General features: G+C 40.4%; 1 protein-coding gene across 4 annotated transcripts in view; it reads left to right on the top strand.

Annotated features, from left to right (window-relative positions):
• UBE4A (ubiquitination factor E4A) overlaps positions 1 to 20801 on the top strand; it is a 51610-nt gene that overhangs the window by 20839 nt on the left and 9970 nt on the right. For 2 of the 4 annotated variants that reach the window (XM_011964871.1, XM_011964872.1), the window contains exons 3-16: positions 894 to 1067; positions 1679 to 1791; positions 3920 to 4072; positions 4914 to 5094; positions 5491 to 5693; positions 5899 to 6090; positions 7337 to 7670; positions 9064 to 9184; positions 11989 to 12293; positions 13921 to 14053; positions 15116 to 15303; positions 16523 to 16623; positions 16720 to 16833; positions 18313 to 18487. In XM_011964871.1, the coding sequence (XP_011820261.1) occupies positions 894 to 1067; positions 1679 to 1791; positions 3920 to 4072; positions 4914 to 5094; positions 5491 to 5693; positions 5899 to 6090; positions 7337 to 7670; positions 9064 to 9184; positions 11989 to 12293; positions 13921 to 14053; positions 15116 to 15303; positions 16523 to 16623; positions 16720 to 16833; positions 18313 to 18487 (2487 nt within the window). The remainder of the gene's footprint in view (positions 1 to 893; positions 1068 to 1678; positions 1792 to 3919; positions 4073 to 4913; positions 5095 to 5490; positions 5694 to 5898; positions 6091 to 7336; positions 7671 to 9063; positions 9185 to 11988; positions 12294 to 13920; positions 14054 to 15115; positions 15304 to 16522; positions 16624 to 16719; positions 16834 to 18312; positions 18488 to 20801) is intronic. The other 2 variants (XM_011964873.1, XM_011964874.1) reach the window with 1 other exon arrangement.

Here is a 20801-nt window from a genome sequence, read left to right on the forward strand (position 1 = left end):
TATAGGCGTGAGCCACCGTACCTGGCAGTAAATGTTAACTTTTTAAATGTTCAAGCTCTTTGATCTAGCAGTTCTGCTACTGTGAATTTATCCTGTAGAAATACTCATACAAGTAAACAAAAAGAGTTAAGTTGTACAGTGCAGTATTTAAAATCATGAAATATTAGAAACAACCCTATTGTTCATCAGTTGGAAAGTAGCTACTTAAATCACAGGGCATGCAAGAGATGTGATACAATACAGCCATTAAAAAGAATGAGGTAGGCCTCTAAATGACCTAACAAGGAAAGGCGTTGGTGCTGATTAAGAGGCAAGCTGAAAACAGCTATGTATAGTATCCCATTTTTAAAAAAAATTTAAAAGATAGTAATGAATATTAGCACCAGAATAGAAAAAAATTCTTGAACAGTGTTAAGTATCTTTAGGGAATTGGTTCAGGAGACTTTCTCTACTATATTTTTCTGTACAGTTAAGAACTATTAAAACAAATGTAATAAATAAATTAAAAAAAAAATAAAACAAATGTGATCTCTAAAAATCAGGGAGAAAAGCCATACATTTAAAATAATTAAAGGCATTTTGATCTATTAGGTAATTCTTTGTTCACTAGGATTCTGTAGAGAAGATAACATATTGCTATTTCTGGCAGTGTGGAGTATAATTATGGATAGAAATAAAACTTTTGCTTTGTAAAATGTGGTAGGATTTATAGCCAGGAATTTCAAAACCCTATACTTAACTTCCCTGACTTGAGATGTTCACTAATTAGATGATTAGCTTGTTTTACATCCAAAATTATCATCCTCTTGGTTACATTTATTATTTTTGGTAGTATGCTTGATTCTCTCTTAAAGAAAGGGGTGTAACATTTAACAGTATACATTTTCTGGCAGATGAACTCCCAGCTAGCCCAGATGACTCGGATAATAGCGTGTCAGAGAGCCTGGATGAATTCGATTACTCTGTGGCTGAGATTAGCCGCTCATTCCGATCACAGCAAGAAATATGTGAGCAACTCAACATCAATCACATGATCCAAAGGATCTTCCTTATTACTCTGGACAACAGTGAGTTACAAACTTGTAGCCAATATCTTCATGATTCTACCCTTCCTACTTGAACTTGGGCTAGGGGCTTGCTCTTAGAAACCGATTACAGCTAATGGTTAGATACAAACCTACTCAGTGCACTCCCTGAAACTCAGGTTTTATATTTCAGTGAAGCTTTTGGTATGATCTAAAAACAGTATTTAGACACAGATCTGTTGTTCCCGTTTCAATACTGACTGCACTATATAGCTACTTGCCTTTACTACCTTAAAAGGGACATGGAATGGTAGCCAAACTGATTTTCTTCTCAGAGGTAACCTAAATTTTCAGATGGGAGCCCTCAGAGGCATCAGAGAGTGTTTGCCCTCTGTGCCCTGTCTGTGGTTAAACCCCAAGGTTGGTACTAATGTCTGGGATTTACTCTTTAAATTAGGTTTATAACAAATCCCTTTCTCTGTGACTAGAAGGGAAAAAAAAAGATTTGAGTCTTTAGATGTTGCTTTGTGTATCAGGATCATTCTGGTATTCCTGAGTCAGATTTGCAGTTCAAGAGTGATGCTGTCAAGATCAGTTGTCTGTATAAGACAAAAGCATAATCCTTAACCTATCATATTAAAACCATTTCCCAGGTGATCCCAGCTTGAAAAGCGGGAATGGCATCCCCAGCCGTTGTGTGTATTTGGAAGAAATGGCAGTAGAGCTAGAAGATCAAGACTGGCTCGATATGAGCAACGTTGAGCAGGTAATATTCTTATGTTCCTAATGTGTACCCTTAGCAAAAATTAGCTATGCACCTGAACTCTGCTCACTGTTCTCCAACTTATGCTTGTGTCCATATGTCCATCCCTCTCTCTCTTTTTTTTTTTTTTTTTTTTTTTGCCAGTAGAAGGCCAATTAACCTGGATGCGCATCTCTAACATTGTGGTGTTCCTCTTTCGGAATCTTTTTATCTACCATGGCCACATGTCCAAATCTACCCATCCTCTAAGAACCAGTTAAAATGCCTTCTTAATTACAAAGCCTTGGACAGGCACATTGACTCACGCCTGTTACACCCCTTTCTTTAAGAGAGAATCAAGCATACTACCAAAAATAATAAATGTAACCAAGAGGATGATAATTTTGAATGTAAAACAAGCTAATCATCTAATTAGTGAACATCTCAAGTCAGGGAAGTTAAGTATAGGGTTTTGAAATTCCTGGCTATAAATCCTACCACATTTTACAAATGTACTTTGGGAGGCCGAGGCAGGTGGATCACGAGGTTGGGAGATCGAGACCATCCTGGCTAACACAGTGAAACCCCATCTCTACTAAAAATACAAAATATTAGCTGGGCATGGTGGTGGGTGCTTGTAGTCCCAGCTACTTGGGAGGCTGAGGCAGGAGAATGGTTTAGACCCAGGAGGTGGGGGTTGCAATGAGCCGAGATCACATCACTACACTCCAGCCTGGACAACAGAGCAAGACTATCTCAAAAAAAAAAAAAAAATTACAAAGCCTTGCCAAATAAAAGTGTTACTTCCTTCTCTGGGTGCCTAGAATAATCAGCCTCTGAATCTCTTATGGGAATTGTCACTTCCTATCTCATGTTGCAGCTTTCTTATGTACCTGTCTTATCTCCCCTATTAAACTTAAGTTCTTAAGGACAAGGCTCATCACTTTTTCTTCTTTATATCCTTTCTATCTTAGTCTGTTTTGTGTTGCTATAAAAGAATACCTGTGACTGGGCACAGTGGCTCACACCTGTAATCCCAGCACTTTGGGAGGATCTCTTCAGGCCAAGAGTTACCAGCCCTGGCAACACAACAAGACCATGTTTCTACAAAAAATACAAAGAATTAACTGGCTGTGATGGCATGTACCTGAAGTCCCAGCTACTCAGGAGGCTGAGGTGGGAGGATTGCTTGAGCCTGAGAGGCAGAGGCTACAGTGAGCCTCTGCACTCCAGCCTGAGCGACAGAGTAAGAAAGACCCGTCTATAGAAAGAAAAAAAAAAGAACACCCAAACAGTAATTTATAAAGAAAGGTTTCTTTAGCTCACAGTTCTGCAGGCTGAGAAGTTTCAGGGCATGTCCCTGGCCGCTGGTGAGGGCTTTTGTGCTGCCTCACAGCGTGATAGAGGAAGTTAGCAAAGGACACATACGATGAGGACACATGCAAAGAGGAGAAAACCTGAGAGGTGTCCTGGCTTAATAAGAACCCACTCTGGAGGGAACTTATCCGTTCCTATGAGAATTAATCCAGTCGTGTGAGAGCAAGAACTCATTCACCACCTTGAGAATAGCACCAAGCAGTTCATGAGGGATCCGCTTCCATACCCAGACACCTCCCGCTAGCCCCACCTCCAACAGTGCCACATGGAAATCAGATTCCAACATGAATTTTGTTGGAGACAAACTTGTAAACCACAGCACTTTAAAAAAACAGTGCGTTGTACCTTGCAGGTGCCTGAGTAACATTAAAAGAAAAAGTTTGGTAGGAAAGACAGTTGACACCTTGCAGTTTAACTTCACATTTAGAGTATCTTTATATAAGTCTGAATGAGATCAACAATCACACAGAATAGTAGATTTCACATTTAAGTTTAATCACTGATCTCAGCACCATTCAACAAATAGTCTTTTAATGCTGACTCTATGCTGGGGCTATACTAGACACTTGAGGCTTAGTTTAGGATAACTTTATATATACCATAATTTTCTAATATTTTCTAAAGTGAAAAGATACAGGGCCCTTTTTTTCTCCTTCACTCTACATTCAAATCTGTGATTCTTGCTAATAACCTGTATCAGAATTACCTTTTACATCTTAACGTTCTAAGATTAATTTTGCAATAGTTTAGTATTTTTGTTTGTTTTTCTTTATAGGCCCTCTTTGCTCGCTTATTACTTCAAGATCCAGGCAACCACTTAATTAACATGACTTCTTCTACAACGCTAAATCTCTCTGCTGATCGAGATGCAGGGGAGAGGCACATTTTTTGTTACCTTTACTCCTGCTTCCAGAGAGCCAAGGAAGAGGTAAAGGAATAATCCCCATTGAATACTATATTGTCCTCTTGGATATGACTTTAGCATGTAGGCCAGAGTTGGATCGGTCTTTATATCAATTTATGTATGTCATAGTATGTCTAGAACTGAATATCAGGGACAGTAAAGCTTTTATATCAGTTTATATATGTCATAGTATGTTTAGAACACTGGATATCAGATGCACTAAAGCTTTAGTCTCTGCTTTCTGTATGTTGGGGTCCACCCTTCTCCCCAATTAACTAGTGCCTCCTATTCTCTCTAAAACCTCTTTAGAAATCACATCCTTAAAAAAGTCTCGTGAGGCTGGGCACAGTGGCTCACTCCTGTAATCCCAGCACTTTGGGAGGCCAAGGCAGGTGGATCACATGAGGCCAGGAGTTCAAGATCAGCCTGGCCAATGTGGCAAAACCTTTTCTCTACTAAAAATACAAAAAGTAGCCAGGCGTGGTGGCACACGTTTATAATCCCAGCTATTCAGGAGGCTGAGGCAGGAGAATCACATGAACCTGGGAGGTGGAGGATGCAGTGAGCTGAGATCACACCACCGCACTCCAGCCTGGGTGACAGAGCGAGACTCTGTCTCAAAAAACAGAAAAGGATTCATGAATTCATTTCCACTGAGATGTAAGTATTAGAGTAGGCTAAGCCTGACATTTCCAGGATTGGAATTTTAAATAGGCAGATAGATGATTCCTTAAGCCAAGGATTAAATCTCTAATTTTCAAGCATCCACAGGAGACCAGTCTGTCTCTTCTATTCTATTCACTGCGTCTACTTTCATTCCAGATCAGAGTTAGACTATTCGCTCTTTTCTTCATGCTGTTTGCAGATTACCAAAGTTCCAGAGAACCTGCTACCCTTTGCAGTGCAGTGCAGAAACCTCACTGTGTCTAATACCCGAACAGTTCTTCTCACCCCCGAGATCTATGTTGACCAAAACATCCATGAGCAACTGGTAGATTTGATGTTAGAAGCCATCCAGGGAGCCCGTGAGTATATGAGCAAAATCTGTAAGCTTCTACATTTTGATTTTCAGATTTAAAATTTCACTAATTGCATTAGAAAGTCTCAGAGCCATTATGGTTCTGGTACAGATTAAGGAAGAGGGCTCACATATTGATCTTTGAGGTTGAGTACCAGTAGAATAAAGCCGGGCATGGTAGCACACCCTTGTAGTCCCATCTACTCTGGAGGCTGAGGCAGAAGGATTCCTTGAGCCCAGGAGTTTGAGGCTGTAGTGTGCTATAATCACACCTGTGAATAGCCACTACACTCCAGGCTGGGCAAAAAAGCAAGACCCCCATCTCTTAAAAAAAAAAAAAAGAATTATTGAAAGTAAAGAGCTGGCGTGTAAAGGCGTATAAAAATTCTTGTGCCCTCCTTTCTCTCTCATTGTCTTCTGTTAGATTTTGAAGATGTGACTGAGTTTCTGGAAGAGGTCATTGAAGCCTTGATATTGGATGAGGAAGTTCGAACATTTCCAGAAGTCATGATTCCAGTGTTTGATGTTTTATTGGGCCGAATAAAAGATCTCGAGCTCTGTCAGATCCTTTTGTATGCATATCTGGATATTCTTCTCTATTTCACTAGGCAAAAAGATATGGCAAAGGTAGGTCTGAAAGATGATATATATTCAGTTGAGCTAGATGTGTAATACACTATGCTTCCCTATCCTGAAGACACTGTAATATTACCTATAAAATAAGAAAAAGATAGCTTGGTTGTTGTATCAACTTAACTGTTTTGAGGCCCTCCCACCCCATCACCTTATCTCACCATGCAGACGAATAAGCAGGACTTGTCTTCTCTTACAGGTTTTTGTAGAATACATTCAGCCCAAGGACCCTACCAATGGGCAAATGTACCAGAAGACCTTGCTGGGAGTAATTCTGAATATCTCCTGCTTATTAAAGACTCCGGGTGTTGTAGAAAATCATGGCTACTTTTTGAATCCATCTCGTTCCAGCCCCCAGGAGATCAAAGTACAGGAGGCCAACATCCATCAGGTGGAACTGTTTACCAGGGCATCCCAGCCCCCGACCTTAAAATACTTTTCTCAGAAAGCAGATACAGATAAGGCCGCTCAAGCCTCTCTGGGAAAGCAAATTGATCTAGTTGGCTTTTACATCACATAAATAAATTAAAGCTGGGCGTGGTAGCTCAAGCCTGTAATCCTAGCACTTTGGAGGCCAAGGTGGGAGGATCGCTTGAGCCCAGGAGTTCAATTTGAAACCAGCCTGGGCAACACAGTGAGACCCCCATCTCTACAAAAAAATACAAAACTTAGCTGGGCATGGTGGCAAGCATCTGTCGTCCCAGCTACTCGGGAGGCTGAGGTGGGAGGATCACTTGAGCCTGGGAGGTCAAGACTTCAGTAAGCCATGATTGCATCATCGCGCTCCAGCCTGGATGACAGAATGAGACTCTGTCTCAAAAAAAAAAAAAAAAAAATGCCCTCCTTTTAGCATATGCTAAGAACAGAGGATAAACCTTTGTGTGAGTTAAGAATGAGCTGCTGCTACTCCTTACCCTTTGCTGTAGCACTGCTACAGCTACTTCCCTGCAACCCTCATTTTTCTCACTGAGCTATACCTTTAGCTCTGAAAACCTTTTGACTGAACTCTAGCTTATAAACCCAGTTTTTCTTCCTTTTCCTGTCTAACCTATGCCCTCTCTATTTGGGCTTCTTCACATAAATTATAGTAGAGGTCTGGCCAACATGAGGCATTTAAATGATTGAATTGGGGATTTAAGTTTCTTATTTATTAGTTTAAGTCTCCTATTCATTAATCATTACAACTCTCTAAGGCAGGGCATGGCAAACTAGCAGTGGCCAAATCTGGCCTGCCGCCTGTTTTTATAAAGTTTTATTGAACATAGTCATGCCCATTAGTATATGTATTGTTTGTGGTTTGAATTCACGCTACAGTGATAGAGTTGAATAATTGCCTCAGACACTGTACGGTAAGTAATGCCAGAAATCTTTATCGTCTAGCCCTTTGCAGAAAAAATTTACAGACCTATGCTCTAATACTATGTAATGCCATCTACGGTTCGGCAGCTGATCAGAAAATCTCTTATAAGTGCCCAGAAATATATTTTAAAATCAAATTGGGGATAAGGCGCAGAGAGTGAGGGGAAAGATTAGGATTAGCATATTTTTAGAAACTGCCAATTGCTAAGGTTTGGGAATAAAAAATACTAGGATTGTGAAACTGGAACGTTCTGTGGTTGTGTTTTCTGGTTGAACAGTTCATGGCTCAGTTCCACGAAAAGATCTACCAGATGCTGAAGAACTTACTCCAGCTCTCTCCAGAAACCAAACACTGTATCTTGTCCTGGCTTGGAAACTGTTTGCATGCAAATGCAGGCCGCACCAAGATTTGGGCCAATCAGATGCCAGAAATCTTTTTCCAAATGTATGCCTCGGATGCCTTCTTTCTGAATCTGGGTGCTGCTCTCCTGAAGCTATGCCAGCCATTTTGCAAACCCAGATCCTCTCGGCTCCTCACCTTTAATCCCACATACTGTGCCCTCAAGGAGTTGAACGATGAAGAACGAAAAATTAAAAATGTACACATGAGAGGTAGGGGAGAACCAGGCTTCTCAAAACCGTGTGTGTGTGCGCGTGCGTGTGTGTGTGTGTGTGTGTGTAATGTGTAAAGCATTCACTCCCTTATCCTTTCTCACGGAGTTCCTTTCTCAAAAAAAGATGAGGCAGAAACAAGAGCTATTTAGATTTTTTTTTTTTGAGATAGAGTCTCACTCTGTCACTCAGGCTATAGTGCAGTGGCGCTATCTCGGCTTACTGCAATCTCTGTCTCCCGTGTTCAAGCAATTCTCCTGCCTCAGCCTTCTGAGTAGCTGGGACTACAGGTGCATGCCACCACGCCCAGCTAATTTTTTGTGTTTTTAATAGAGATGGGGTTTCACCATGTTGGCCAGGATAGTCTTGATCTCTTGACCTCATGATCCACCCGCCTCAGCCTCTCAAAGTGCTGGGATTACAGGCGTGAGCCACTGTGCCCGGCCGGAATTTTTTAAAGACGGATTTTTGAGAAGAGAAAAAAAACACCTGGTAGCTTTTAAATGTTGTACTTTAGTGAGACCTTCTCTCTGGATTTGGCAGCCTTGCATGTTCATTCATTCATACATCATAAAAACGAATAAAGCAGAGTCCTCATCCTTTTTGAACTCAGGCTCCAGAAGGCAGATATATTAACAGATAATTATAATATGGTATAGGGCTAAGCTGTGTGAGCACAGAGGAGGGAGTAAACAATTCTGCAGAAGTTGGAGGTCTTTGTAGGTGAGTCTTGAGAGACAAGTTAGGTTTTACCAGGCAAAGAAGCAAGAGGATCCCTTTATACAGAGAGAAAAGCGAGTGTAAAGGTATAAAACTATGGAAAGTCTTGACTAAGAAATGGTGAGAGGCTCAATGTGGCTAGGGCAAGGGGTAGATGGGGTTCAGTTGGGGAGGAAATGGGTCAAGGGAGGAAGATAGTTGGGGCTGGATTGGAGAAAACAGTACAGAGAAATGAAAAGAAAATAAGTGACTCATAATCCTACCACTCTAAGTGAAATCACTCTTAATTTTGGTATATTTCATTCCAGTTTTATAATTCTAATTGTAAACATGATAACTGCTCAAAAGCAAATAATCAAATTCAGAAAAACACAAAATAAATACAAATGATCTATTGCCTATCACTTGAAACAATCTATAGTATTATTCCTTTTAATTTTTGGTGATTTCATGGTCAAGTGAAAAAGATTTAACTGTATTTCTGTAGACGGTGAGAAGCCAAAAGATATATTTAGACAAAGAACTAATATGACAAGAAATGTTTTTAAGAAGATATCACTGCTAACAGTATGGAAATTGAATGAGTGTAAGAGGAGACTGGAGACCAAGATGGATGTCTGTGACAAGACATTTACCCTTGTTTTGTCTTTTTTTTTTTTTTAACCTCTTTGAGGTTTGGACAAAGAAACCTGTTTGATCCCAGCTGTGCAGGAGCCAAAGTTTCCACAGAACTACAACCTTGTAACAGAGAACCTTGCCCTGACAGAGTATACCTTGTACTTGGGATTTCACAGGTAACTCCTCTGATGTCATTAGGAAAAAACAGTTGAGTTGTGTTGATAACCAGAAGGCAGAAATTGAGTCTTTGGCCAGGCACAGAAGCTCACATCTTTAATCTCAGCATTTTGGGAGGCCAAGGCAGAAGGATTGCTTGAGGCCAGAAGTTTAAGACCACTAACCTGGGCAAGAAAGACCCCCATCTCTACCAAAAAAAAAAAAAAATCACCAGGCATGGTGGCATATGCTTGTAGTCCTAGCTGCTCCAGAGGCTGAGGCAGGAGGATTGCTCTAGCCAAGGAGTTGGAGGCCACAGTGAGCTATGATTGTGCAACTGTACTCCATCCTGGGTGACACAGTGATAACCTGTCTCTTAAAAAAAAAAAAAAAAGGGGGAGGGAGAGTCTTAGAGATATAATCTGAGCTTATTCTAAAGGCTTACATTAAAATCTAATAGAAAAGGGGCATTGTATGAATTTATTTGTGTTTCATGAATCAGCTTTGTCCAGATTTCTTAAATTTGTTTTTAACTTTTATTGTTGTTGAGATGGATTTTCGCTCTTGTCACCTTGGTTGGAGTACAGTGGCGCATTCTCTGCTCACTGCAACCTCCACCTCCTGGGTTCAAGCAAATCTTCTGCCTCATCCTCCCAAGTAGCTGGGATTACAGGCATGCACCACCATGCCCAGCTGATTTTGTATTTTTTTAGTAGAGATGGGGTTTCGCCGTGTTGGCCGGGCTGGTCTCGAACTCCTGACCTCAGGTGATCCACCCACCTTGGCCTCCCAAAGTGCTGGGATTACAGGCATAAGCCACTGTGCCTGACCTGTTTTTAACTTTTGACCTGTTAAACTTTAAAAATTAAATTGCTGTCTTTCTGTTATGATCTGGGAAAGTGGAATTGTTTTCATTTTATATTGCACTTTCTGCTCTTAAATTTTCATTACTGGCCAGGTGTGGTGGCTCATGCCTGTAATCCTTAGCACTTGGGGAGGCCGAGGCAGGCCGATCACTTGAGCCCAGGAGTTTGAGAGCAGCCTGGGCAACATGGCAAAACCCCGTCTCTACAAAATATACAAGAATTAGCTGGGCATGGTGGCATGTGCCTGTAGTGTCAGCTAATCACAAGGCTGAGGTGGGAGGATCTCTTGAGCCCGGAATGTTGAGACTGCAGTGAGCTGAGATTGCACCACTGTGCTCCAGCCTGGGCAACATAGTGAAACCCTGTCTCAAAAAAAAAAAAAAAATTCATTACTACTCCTGGTGATAAAAGATGAAGTTTGGCCAGGCGCAGTGGCTCACACCTGTAATCCCAACACTTTGGGAGGCTGAGGCGGGCAGATCACAAGGTCAGGAGATTAAGACCATCCTGGCTAACACGGTGAAACCCCGTCTCTACTAAAAATACAAAAAATTAGCCTGGCTTGGTGGCACGTGCCTGTAGTCCCAGCTACTCAGGAGGGTTGGGGTTAGGGTTAGGGTTGAAGAAGGAGAATTGCTTGAACCTGGGAGGCGGAAGTTGCAGTGAGCCGAGATCGTGCCACTGCACTCCAGCCTGGACAACAGAATGGAAATCTATCTCAAAAAAAAATAATTAATTAATTTTTTTAAAAAAAAGACCAAGTTCTAACTCTACAGAGAGACAAAAATGGCAAAAATTAAGGAAATGTTTATAAGGGAGTCTGATGAGATCAATAGGACCACAAAAGACATTAGATAAAGAAGATTCTAGAAATGTGAAGGTTTTAGAACGAGAATGTATGACTTCCAAAAACAGTTCTGGTTCTGGCTGTTCATTATTCTGTAATTTGTTTTCCTCTGATTTAGCTGATTATGACAGGTATAAGTAGAGGGAGAAAACAGCAACGCAGTCATAGAAAGGGACACTAGGAATAGCAATTTTTAATACCTTCTCAAGATACCTGAATTGATGCAGAGCATTTTTCAAAACTACCCAGTCAACACATTGCTGGAGGAATGAAATTATATCTTTAGAGAGAAATCTCCATCATAGACATTCTAAATAAGACAGTAGATGAAAGTTCAGCATGTGCTTAACCTGCTCAACTGCCTAGGTTCAAACAAAAAATGAATATCATCTAGTTTCCCAATATTAACTAGCCAAGACATTATCTACAGAGCCAAAGGAAATGATTTTGGACCATTATCCGTAACTTTGAATTATGTGTCTTCCTTTCAGTAGAGAATATTAGGCTGACCTTTTCTGAAGAATAATTTAATTTAATATTGAACAACAGAGTGCTGGAAGCTGCTCTTAGATTGCATCTCAGGTGGCTACTAGTTTATATGTGGTCATTACTAATCTAGAGTCCCTTTTCACCAGCTTAGTTTTCTACTAACCGAAGAAAGACTATCCATATAACCCCATCAAAGTATGATCATTGCATCAAAGTATGATCATTGCCCTCATGTGATGTAAAACTATCCTGCTGGGCTTCTTGTACTTTGCCTAATAATTATTTATTTTATGTAGTAACAGCCCATTCTACACCCTACTCAACCAAGCTGCCTTTCTTTGGATAGTGCATTTCAGCTGAAGGCTGCTAACTATTTGCAATTAGCTTCGATTATGTTGAATACTTGGCAACGTTTTCCCATTGCTGTGCACCCTGCCTGTGTCCTGTCAAAAACTTTTGTGAGTGCCCTCTGTGTCATTGCAACTGCAACTCCCTACTATCCTTAAAGAGAAGACTAGATAAATAATTGAGGTGGTTTTTTTTGGGTTTTTGTTTGGTTTCTGTGTGTGTGTGTGACTTTCTGTTTTCCCTGACCCGATCTCTTCTGCTTTCTTGGGGGCAGGTTGCATGATCAGATGGTAAAAATCAACCAAAATCTGCATCGGCTGCAGGTTGCCTGGCGGGATGCTCAGCAGAGTTCTAGCCCTGCTGCTGACAATCTTCGTGAGCAGTTTGAACGATTGATGACCATCTATCTTTCTACCAAGACTGCCATGACAGAGCCACAAATGCTGCAAAACTGCCTAAACTTGCAGGTGTCCATGGCTGTTCTACTGGTTCAACTGGCCATAGGCAATGAGGGCTCACAACCAATAGAGCTAACCTTTCCTTTGCCAGATGGCTACAGCTCTTTGGCTTATGTGCCAGGTAAGCAGGCTTTCCCTTGGGAATGTCCTATTTATAGCCTTCTGAGTTTAACTGGGTCAGTTTGGAAGTTTAATCCTCAAAATACCCTTTCTTCATTATCATTCAGTTGTTTTCGGAGAAACAACTCAAACTTAGATAATATCTACTGGTCAAAGTATTGGGTGACTAACAATTTGTTCCTCAACCTTGTGTCCCCACTGCTGTGCGTATCAGAAAATCATCTTCAAAGGATTAAGTGTAATCAGAGTTTTCAGAGCTATTAGTTTCTATCATTAATATTTGTTCAACTTACACATTCATCTAACCTTTCCTGTCCTTTTTGTAGGAAAAAAATTAGCTCCTGCTGGTTAACTCAGAAGGGAAAGAGAGAGAGAGAGAGCTTGTGTGTGTGTGTGTGTTTGTGTGTGTGTGTGTGTGTGTGTCAGTGAGTCATTGAGGGGTGGGCAGGTGTTGCCAATCTAATCAGGTTATGTGTTCTTAACCATTGTATTGGTCATATCATGCTGTGTAACAGATTACCCCAAAACATAGCAGCTTAAAACTACAGACCAGGTATGATGGTGCATGCCTGTAATCCCAGCACTTTGGGAGGCGGAAGCAGGATGATTACTTGAGCCCAGGAGTTCAGGATTGGCCTGGACAACATAGGGAGACCCTATCTCTACAAAAACTAAAAAATTAGCCAGGCATGGTGGTGCACACTTGTAGTTCCAGCTACTCAGGGGGCTGAAGTGAGAGAATGGCTTGAGCCCAGGAAGTTGAGGCCACAGTGAGCCATAATTGCACTACTGCACTCCAGCCTGGGTGACAGAGCAGGACCCTGTCTCAAAAAAAAAATAATAATAAAATAGCAACAACAACACTGCAAACAGCTTACTCAGCTGCGTGATTCTGACTCAGAGTTCCTCAGGAAGTTATGTAGCCAAGCTGTCAGGGCCTTGGGAATCTGAGGACTCTGCTAGGGCTGGAGGATCCACTTACAAGCCCAGTCATGTGGTTGTTGACAGGCCTCAGTTGCTTGTGCTATTGACCAGCAGCCTCTTTTCTAGGCCATGTATGTGTCTTCTAAATACTACTCATGATATGGCAGCTGGCTTCCCCCGGAGCAAGTGACCAAAATGGAGACTGTAAGCTTTTATACCGTAATCTTGGAAATGACATAGCATCACATCTGCTGTATGCCTCAGAGTTTATCTTCTACTCTGAAAGAGTGAATATGGGAGGGGACTGCATAAGGTCATGAACCAAAAAGCAGTGATATTGGAGGACCATCCTGGAGTCTGGCTACCGCCATCACCTAACATGTTAATCTTTATTAGGGCGTCCTCACACATCTGAAGGGTTTAAACCACAGTTAACCTTGAGACTAAAAATGTATATATTAGTATACTGGTGTGTTAACATTTTGTGTCATTACTGTTCATATATTTACTTGAATAAAAATTTAAATTGACTTACATTTAAAGGAGATTTTACATTTATTGACTTATCACCATCTCTAGTACCAACAAAACATTTAGTTTTTTTTTTTAACCTTCATTAAGTAGGGTGAAAGGAATTTAAGTGTTGTTTATTAGTACAAATATACAGATGTTTGGCTAATTCCAGTGAATACTTTCTTTTTCAGAATTTTTTGCAGATAACCTGGGTGATTTTCTCATTTTTCTCCGCCGCTTTGCCGATGACATTTTGGAGACATCAGCAGATTCCCTGGAGCATGTCCTTCACTTTATCACCATTTTCACTGGAAGCATAGAAAGGTGAAGTGCTGTAAGCTTGGTTCTGTCACTGTTTAGGCTGTAAAACATTCAGAAGACTTCTAAACCAAGAAATAAACAAGCCTGAATCATAAGGGGTTGCCTTCAGAAGTTATGGTAACATTAATGAATCACCTGACCATCCATATGGGTAGCCAGAAACCCCACTGTTGAGAGGTATAATAAACAATGAACTTTGCCCACAGAGAATTTAATCCTGCATATAAGGTATCTTATGGGAATTCCACTGCTAGTCCATGGTTAAAGTAGTTAACATAATGCCAGAAACTTACCAGTGGCAGCCAGGTGCTAATGATCTTCTAATAATTATATGATGATAAAGCTTGTTCTTGCTATTCTGAGTTGGATGAGCAGTAAACTTAAGTCAATATTATTTCTCATTTCAAGTTTTCTCACTCATAGCTTCTAGACCTCTTTTCCAAAGGAAGATACTGTGACTTGTAGAATTGCTTCCCTGATTTTTTTGATGCATAGGCTAAAGGAAATGGAAACTCTGTGTACAAAAGTGAAGATTTGCTGCACAATGAAGAGAATGACCCACAATTCCCTGAGCCGTATCAGTGATAAGTAGAGAGAAGCCAATTCTTCACTGAGCTGAGCATACCTAATGAGAAGTCATAAGTCAACAAGTATTATGCATACACTGTATGCGTCATGGGTAATGTAGCATAATTATATTCTAGTCTTTACCCTCAGAAAGCTTGAAAAGGCAAATTTATTCCACATGAAACTGTCAGAGAATAGTAAGCAGTAAATAATGCATTATTACAGAGAAGTAAACAATGGCTAAGCATTCAAAAACTTAAGTGCTCACCCTCATAGTTGGTAAGCTGTCAACTCAAGAGCTAAATGATGTACCCTGCATCACCACCTCCCACCCTCCACCCACACCAAGAAACTGACAAACTTAAAACTGCAGAAGTGGATCTTTTTTTTTCCTATAATGATGGTTTAGGGTGGATTTTTATTCTTATGTGGAGAGAACAGCGTCATAAATTTGGAGTTAAGCTTATCTGCTCATCTTGCTTTTTTCCCATTTTGCAGAATGAAGAATCCCCACCTGAGGGCCAAACTAGCAGAGGTGTTGGAAGCAGTGATGCCCCACCTGGATCAGACCCCAAATCCTTTGGTATCCAGTGTGTTCCACCGGAAACGTGTGTTCTGCAACTTTCAGTATGCACCCCAACTTGCAGAGGCTCTAATCAAGGTTTTTGTGGACATCGAATTTACAGGTAAAGCAGTCATGAAGCTGAGCCCAGAACTGAGAAGCTCGTACCAGTGGAGTTCCATAGTTTGATCTGTATTTGGATATCAAAGAAATGTCAAGCCATTACTATTGAATACCTACTATGTGCCAGGCTTGATGATAAGTGCTTTTTTTTAACATTATCCCATTGTCACCATCTGAAAAGTTTCACTCTATTATCCCTGTTTTATTTATTTATTTATTTTTAATTATCCCTGTTTTACAAATGAAGACATGACTGCCCAAAAGATCAAATTATTTGTCCATGTCATGACATTCACTACCAAGTGGTAGAATCAGGTCTGTGTCACCTGAAGAAATCTACATATTCCAACACCCTTATTATGATGCTTCATCAAATCAGACTCAAATTAGACTTTTTGATTAAAACCTGGGTCTTTATTTTTCTCTGCCTTAAAATTACAGAATAGTGCATAAAGAGGCAGTGTACTGGTTGAGAGATTCTTTTATCTTAACCAGACTATCTAACTCTCCAATAGTCTAATGGTTCGATTAAGAATACCAGCAGGCGGCCAGGCAGAGTGGTTCATGCTTATAATCCCAGCATTTTGGGAGGCCGAAGTAGGCAGATCACTTGAACTCATGAGTTTGAGACCAGCCTGACCAACATAGTGAAACCCCATCTCTACAAAAAATACAAAAATTACCCGGGCGTGGTGGTGGGTACCTGTAATCCCAGCTACTCAGGAGGCAGAGGCACGAGAATCGCTTGAATTCGGGAGGTGGAGGTGGCAGTGAGCTGAGATTGCACCACTGCACCCCAGCCTGGATGACAGAGCAAGAAATCCCTCTCAAAAAAAAAAAACACCAGTGGGCAACATTCCCTCTCTATGTAACCCTGAGCCCCTGTGTTTGTTTAAACAGTACCCTGTCTCAAAGCCTGAGAAGTACTCATGTTTGGATATGGAAGCATTTGTTTCCCTTGACTTTTATTTTATAGCTTGGTACTTGTCTCTTACAGAGTAAGGTATCCTTCATCTCTGTCTCCCCTTTACTTCGTCAGTAAGGAAATGAGCAAACACTTGGCCGTAACTTTAGACCTCTAGAAACTCCAGGGCAGATTTTGTTAGTAGTCTTAACACACTCAAAAGCAAATGGCTACAAAGCAAATGACTACACATAGGCATAAGCTCTTCCTCTTATGACAGCACCTTTGCTGATATTTTGCTCTTGCCTTACTCCAGGAGACCCCCATCAATTTGAACAGAAGTTTAATTACCGTCGTCCCATGTATCCTATCCTAAGATACATGTGGGGGACAGATACCTATCGGGAGAGCATTAAGGTGAGAGAGTTTCTGATGAAACCTGTTGCTTTATATAAGCCCCAATGAGTTGTAATTCAATACTAAAATGGTTTTCTTGTGGGCTGGGACTTACAGGATTTGGCTGACTATGCCTCTAAGAATTTAGAAGCCATGAATCCCCCACTTTTCCTCCGCTTTCTTAACCTGCTAATGAATGATGCCATCTTCCTTTTGGATGAAGCCATACAGGTGAGAAAAAAAGATTTAACTGCCCCATACCATCAAATCATCATCAGTACATACATTTTACCTTTTAATCATATAGAGCAGTCCTTATGCCCCTAGTACCAGACTGGAACACCAAAAATGTGTGGTTAGTAGTGTACCACCAAGCTTGCCATTACAGAGCTTTCTAGTTCATTCCATTAGAGACCAAGATCAAGGGTCATTGAAGCGTCATGAGATGGACATTTTGGCAGAGTTGAAAATACCATATGGTGAAGCCAAACTACATTGTATTGGCAGGAGTAATTCATCAGGCTGGCACTACAGAAAGAAAGAAATCAAAGGAGCTAACTTTTGGTCATTGAAACCCTTTTAATCCCAACATGTCAGTAAAATATCTTACTAAGACAATGACTTTTAACCCACTTTCCTAAAAGATTCTGATTTTTGCACCACTACTTGAAAGAAAATCTCTGATTTGGGTTATTTTTTCATATAAAGGCTCCAAGTTGTCAATATTTCTCATATTTCCACTGCCTCCTAAATTCTTAGCTATATTGTGAAACAAACGTTTCACGAAGTATAAAATGCAGCTGGGTGCCTCTCAGCTCCTTCAGTGTATTATTTCCTTAACCTTCCCTGGTGGATCTGCTTACTTCTCCCATAAAAACTTTGCTATCTGTAGAGCAAAACTTCCCTTACCTGTGATGGGTAGAGGATGGACAGGGCACTGACCTAAAGGGAGATGAAGCAGGTAAATCCTGAGGGTAGCCTTTAGACAATCATGAGCTCCTCGTTGTGATCAGCAGTCCCCTGAGTAGCTTGTGTTTAATTTGTGAGAAAGGTTTGATCTGATTTCTTCATAATCCTACACTTTAGGGTTTAAGATAGGTTTTCTTCAAAAGTGAGAATAGGTCCTGTTACAAACAGACCCTTTTAAGCAAGAGGTGTGTGACACAAAGTATGAAGCAGATGGTATTTTCATGAGATTAAGTTTAACAAGTTGTTTGCTACAACAGGAAGGATGACATGAAATAGAGAGTTTTAAATAATTATGTTCTTCCACACATCTTGCATATTTGATAGAGCTTTGATTTTTTTTGTAAGGAATTTGGCAGGGGGGGATTTGTTTTCATCTTTCAGGAAGGAGTCATCGTTTTTTCACTATAGTGTGGGGTTTTTTAGTTTGTTTGTTTCTTGGCCTGGGTTTCATATATTAAACTCTTCATCCTTCTTTCCATTTAATAATGATATACTATTTCTAGGGGAATTACCTGTGAATGTACCCAAGCTGAAACAAATCTGTATGAAGCCACAATTTCTTTTTTTCCTGAAAGTTCTTTTGAGCTTCAGCCCTATGCTGAGAGATAAAGACTCATGTCTCTTACATGATCCCTTGTTTTCCCAGCTTAGTTGACTGGATTTTTAATAGGACCTCCTAAATGTCACGTCCCTTCAACTGCACCTTTCTTCTCTGATACATCCCATCTCTGGTTTCTGCAGTATTTGAGCAAGATAAAGATTCAGCAAATTGAGAAGGACCGAGGTGAATGGGATAGTCTGACTCCAGAAGCCCGCCGAGAAAAGGAGGCCGGCCTACAGATGTTTGGACAGCTGGCACGTTTCCATAACATCATGTCCAATGAAACAATTGGTACCCTTGCCTTTCTCACATCAGGTAAGGATACAAAGTACTGCTTTCCCCTAAAAAGTAATGGCCAAGATCTGCTTCACTTGAGGGTTCAGTCTAGCTGAAACTAAGAATTCAGACCCTGGTGACAGTATCCTCCACATCTGGGAGGGAAACGAATCACTTGAGAAGTTTCAAAAAGAATGATAATGCCTATTATTGACATGGGAATGAAGAAATGGTCACCCTCACACAGCTGCCAGAGAGCATAAGGTGGTAAAATCTTTCTGGAGGACAAGTTAGCCATATAAATATTTGTGTGTCTATACACACACACATGTACATATATGTATGTTAATCTGAGAAATATGCTTGAATCCTGGTTAAATATGGTGGATGTAACAGCCATTTATCTCTACTCCCTCTATAGCTCCACTGTCCAATTCAGTAGCCACTTGCCACATGTGGCTTTCAAGGATTTAAAATGTAGCTAGTCTGAATTGAGATGTGCTATAAGTGTAAAATATGTACTGCAAGACTTAGTGTTAAAATGTGAAATCTGTCCATTTTTATACTGATTATATACTGAAATTATCATTTTTAATGTCTCAGCTAAATACGATATAACAATAATCACCATTTGAGGAAATCCTCTAATGTGAAAAACAACTAGGTGAAAACTTTCTAAAAACTTTTTAAAAAAACTTTTTAATCTCAGAGGGATAAAAGAAGATATAGCAACCAAAAAAACAAGAACAAAGAGGCAATGAAAGAGATTATTTAAAGAATAAGAAAGAGCTCTTGGATATTGAAATTTTTACCTCAGAAATGTTAAATATTCAGTAAAAGGGTTAGAAGATATAAATTCAAGGAACTCTTCTATGAACGTAGAACAGAAGGAAAAAGATGGAAATTAAAAGAGAAAGGATAAGAAACAAAGGATGCATCTAGGAAGTCTCAAAAGAGAAAAATGGAGGGAAGGAAGTTATCATCAAAGATACCAAAAAATCCCCAAGACTCAAAGATAGCCTCTAAATTGAAAGGGCTTGCCAAGGGCCCTGCACAGAGAATTTTTTAAAACCCACACTGAAGTATAACATTGTGAAATTTTAGGAAATCATGGTAAAAAGAAGACCCTAAAATATCCCAGAGAAGTCAGGTAATGTTACCATAGTTTAAGTATCAAAATGGCTTTGCACTTTCAACAGTGTCATTTGAAGCGGAGACACATTTCTGAGGGAAAGTAAACCTAGGAGGAGGAAGGTGGAATTCAACACAAGGGAGACGCAAAGGAGATTCCCAGGATGATCCAAGCTTGTGTGACCACTACATAGCAGGCCTGCAGAGCAAGCAGTCCAGGTTGGAGCAAAGGATAGAAACATCCAGAAAGAATGTTTCCAAAAATTAATCAGCAGCTAGAAATGACCGTGTTGGGAGTTTCAAATTCCAATGGAGAGTTTGGAAAGAATTTAGTGATAAGAGGCTCTGAAAATAAGCAAATAAGCAAAAAGTTATACTAAAAAGGAACTATATACTCATTAGGACAGCACATGGCTCTGCTGTGAATAATATTTACATAATTTTAATAACTAAATTATTTAACCAAAAATTTGACTATATATTGAGGGATTTGTGATAATGACTGAAACTGAAAAATCAACAACTATCAGTACCAACCAAACATAGCATTATGATACTGTCTGGCTTGTTAAATTTGACATGTATAAATTTTTTTTTTTAGTTTTTGGAATTCATGCCCTATGACATAGCAGTTCCTTACAGATTTGTTAAGAAGAAGCGATAGGCCAGGCGCAGTGGCTCACGCCTGTAACCCCAGCACTTTGGGAGGCCGAGGCGAGCGGATCACGAGGTCAGGAGTTCGAGACCAACCTGGCCAACATAGTGAAACCCTGTCTCTACTAAAATTACAAAAATTAGCCAGGTGTGGTAGCACGTGCCTGTAGTCCCAGCTACTTGGGAGGCTGAGGTAGGAGAATAGCTTGAACCCAGGAGGCAGAGGTTGCAATGAGCAGCGATCACGCCACTGCTCTCCAGCCTGGACAACAGAGTGAGACTCTATCTCAAAAAAAAAAAAAAAAGAAGCAATTAGTCTACAAAATGTATCCACAATGAAGTTCATTGATAAGTGTAGGAAAAACACTGAAAATAGTAAAAATGTCCACCGGTAAAGACATTAAATAAATAACGTATGGTGCAGTTACAACTGGAAAAGTCAGCCATAAAAAATTATGTAAAACAGGCCGGGAGCGGTGGCTCAAGCCTGTGATCCCAGCACTTTGGGAGGCCGAGACGGGCGGATCACGAGGTCAGGAGATCGAGACCATCCTGGCTAACACGGTGA

Source organism: Mandrillus leucophaeus, unplaced genomic scaffold (genome assembly GCF_000951045.1).
Source record: "Mandrillus leucophaeus isolate KB7577 unplaced genomic scaffold, Mleu.le_1.0 Scaffold71, whole genome shotgun sequence".
Lineage (NCBI taxonomy): Eukaryota > Metazoa > Chordata > Mammalia > Primates > Cercopithecidae > Mandrillus > Mandrillus leucophaeus.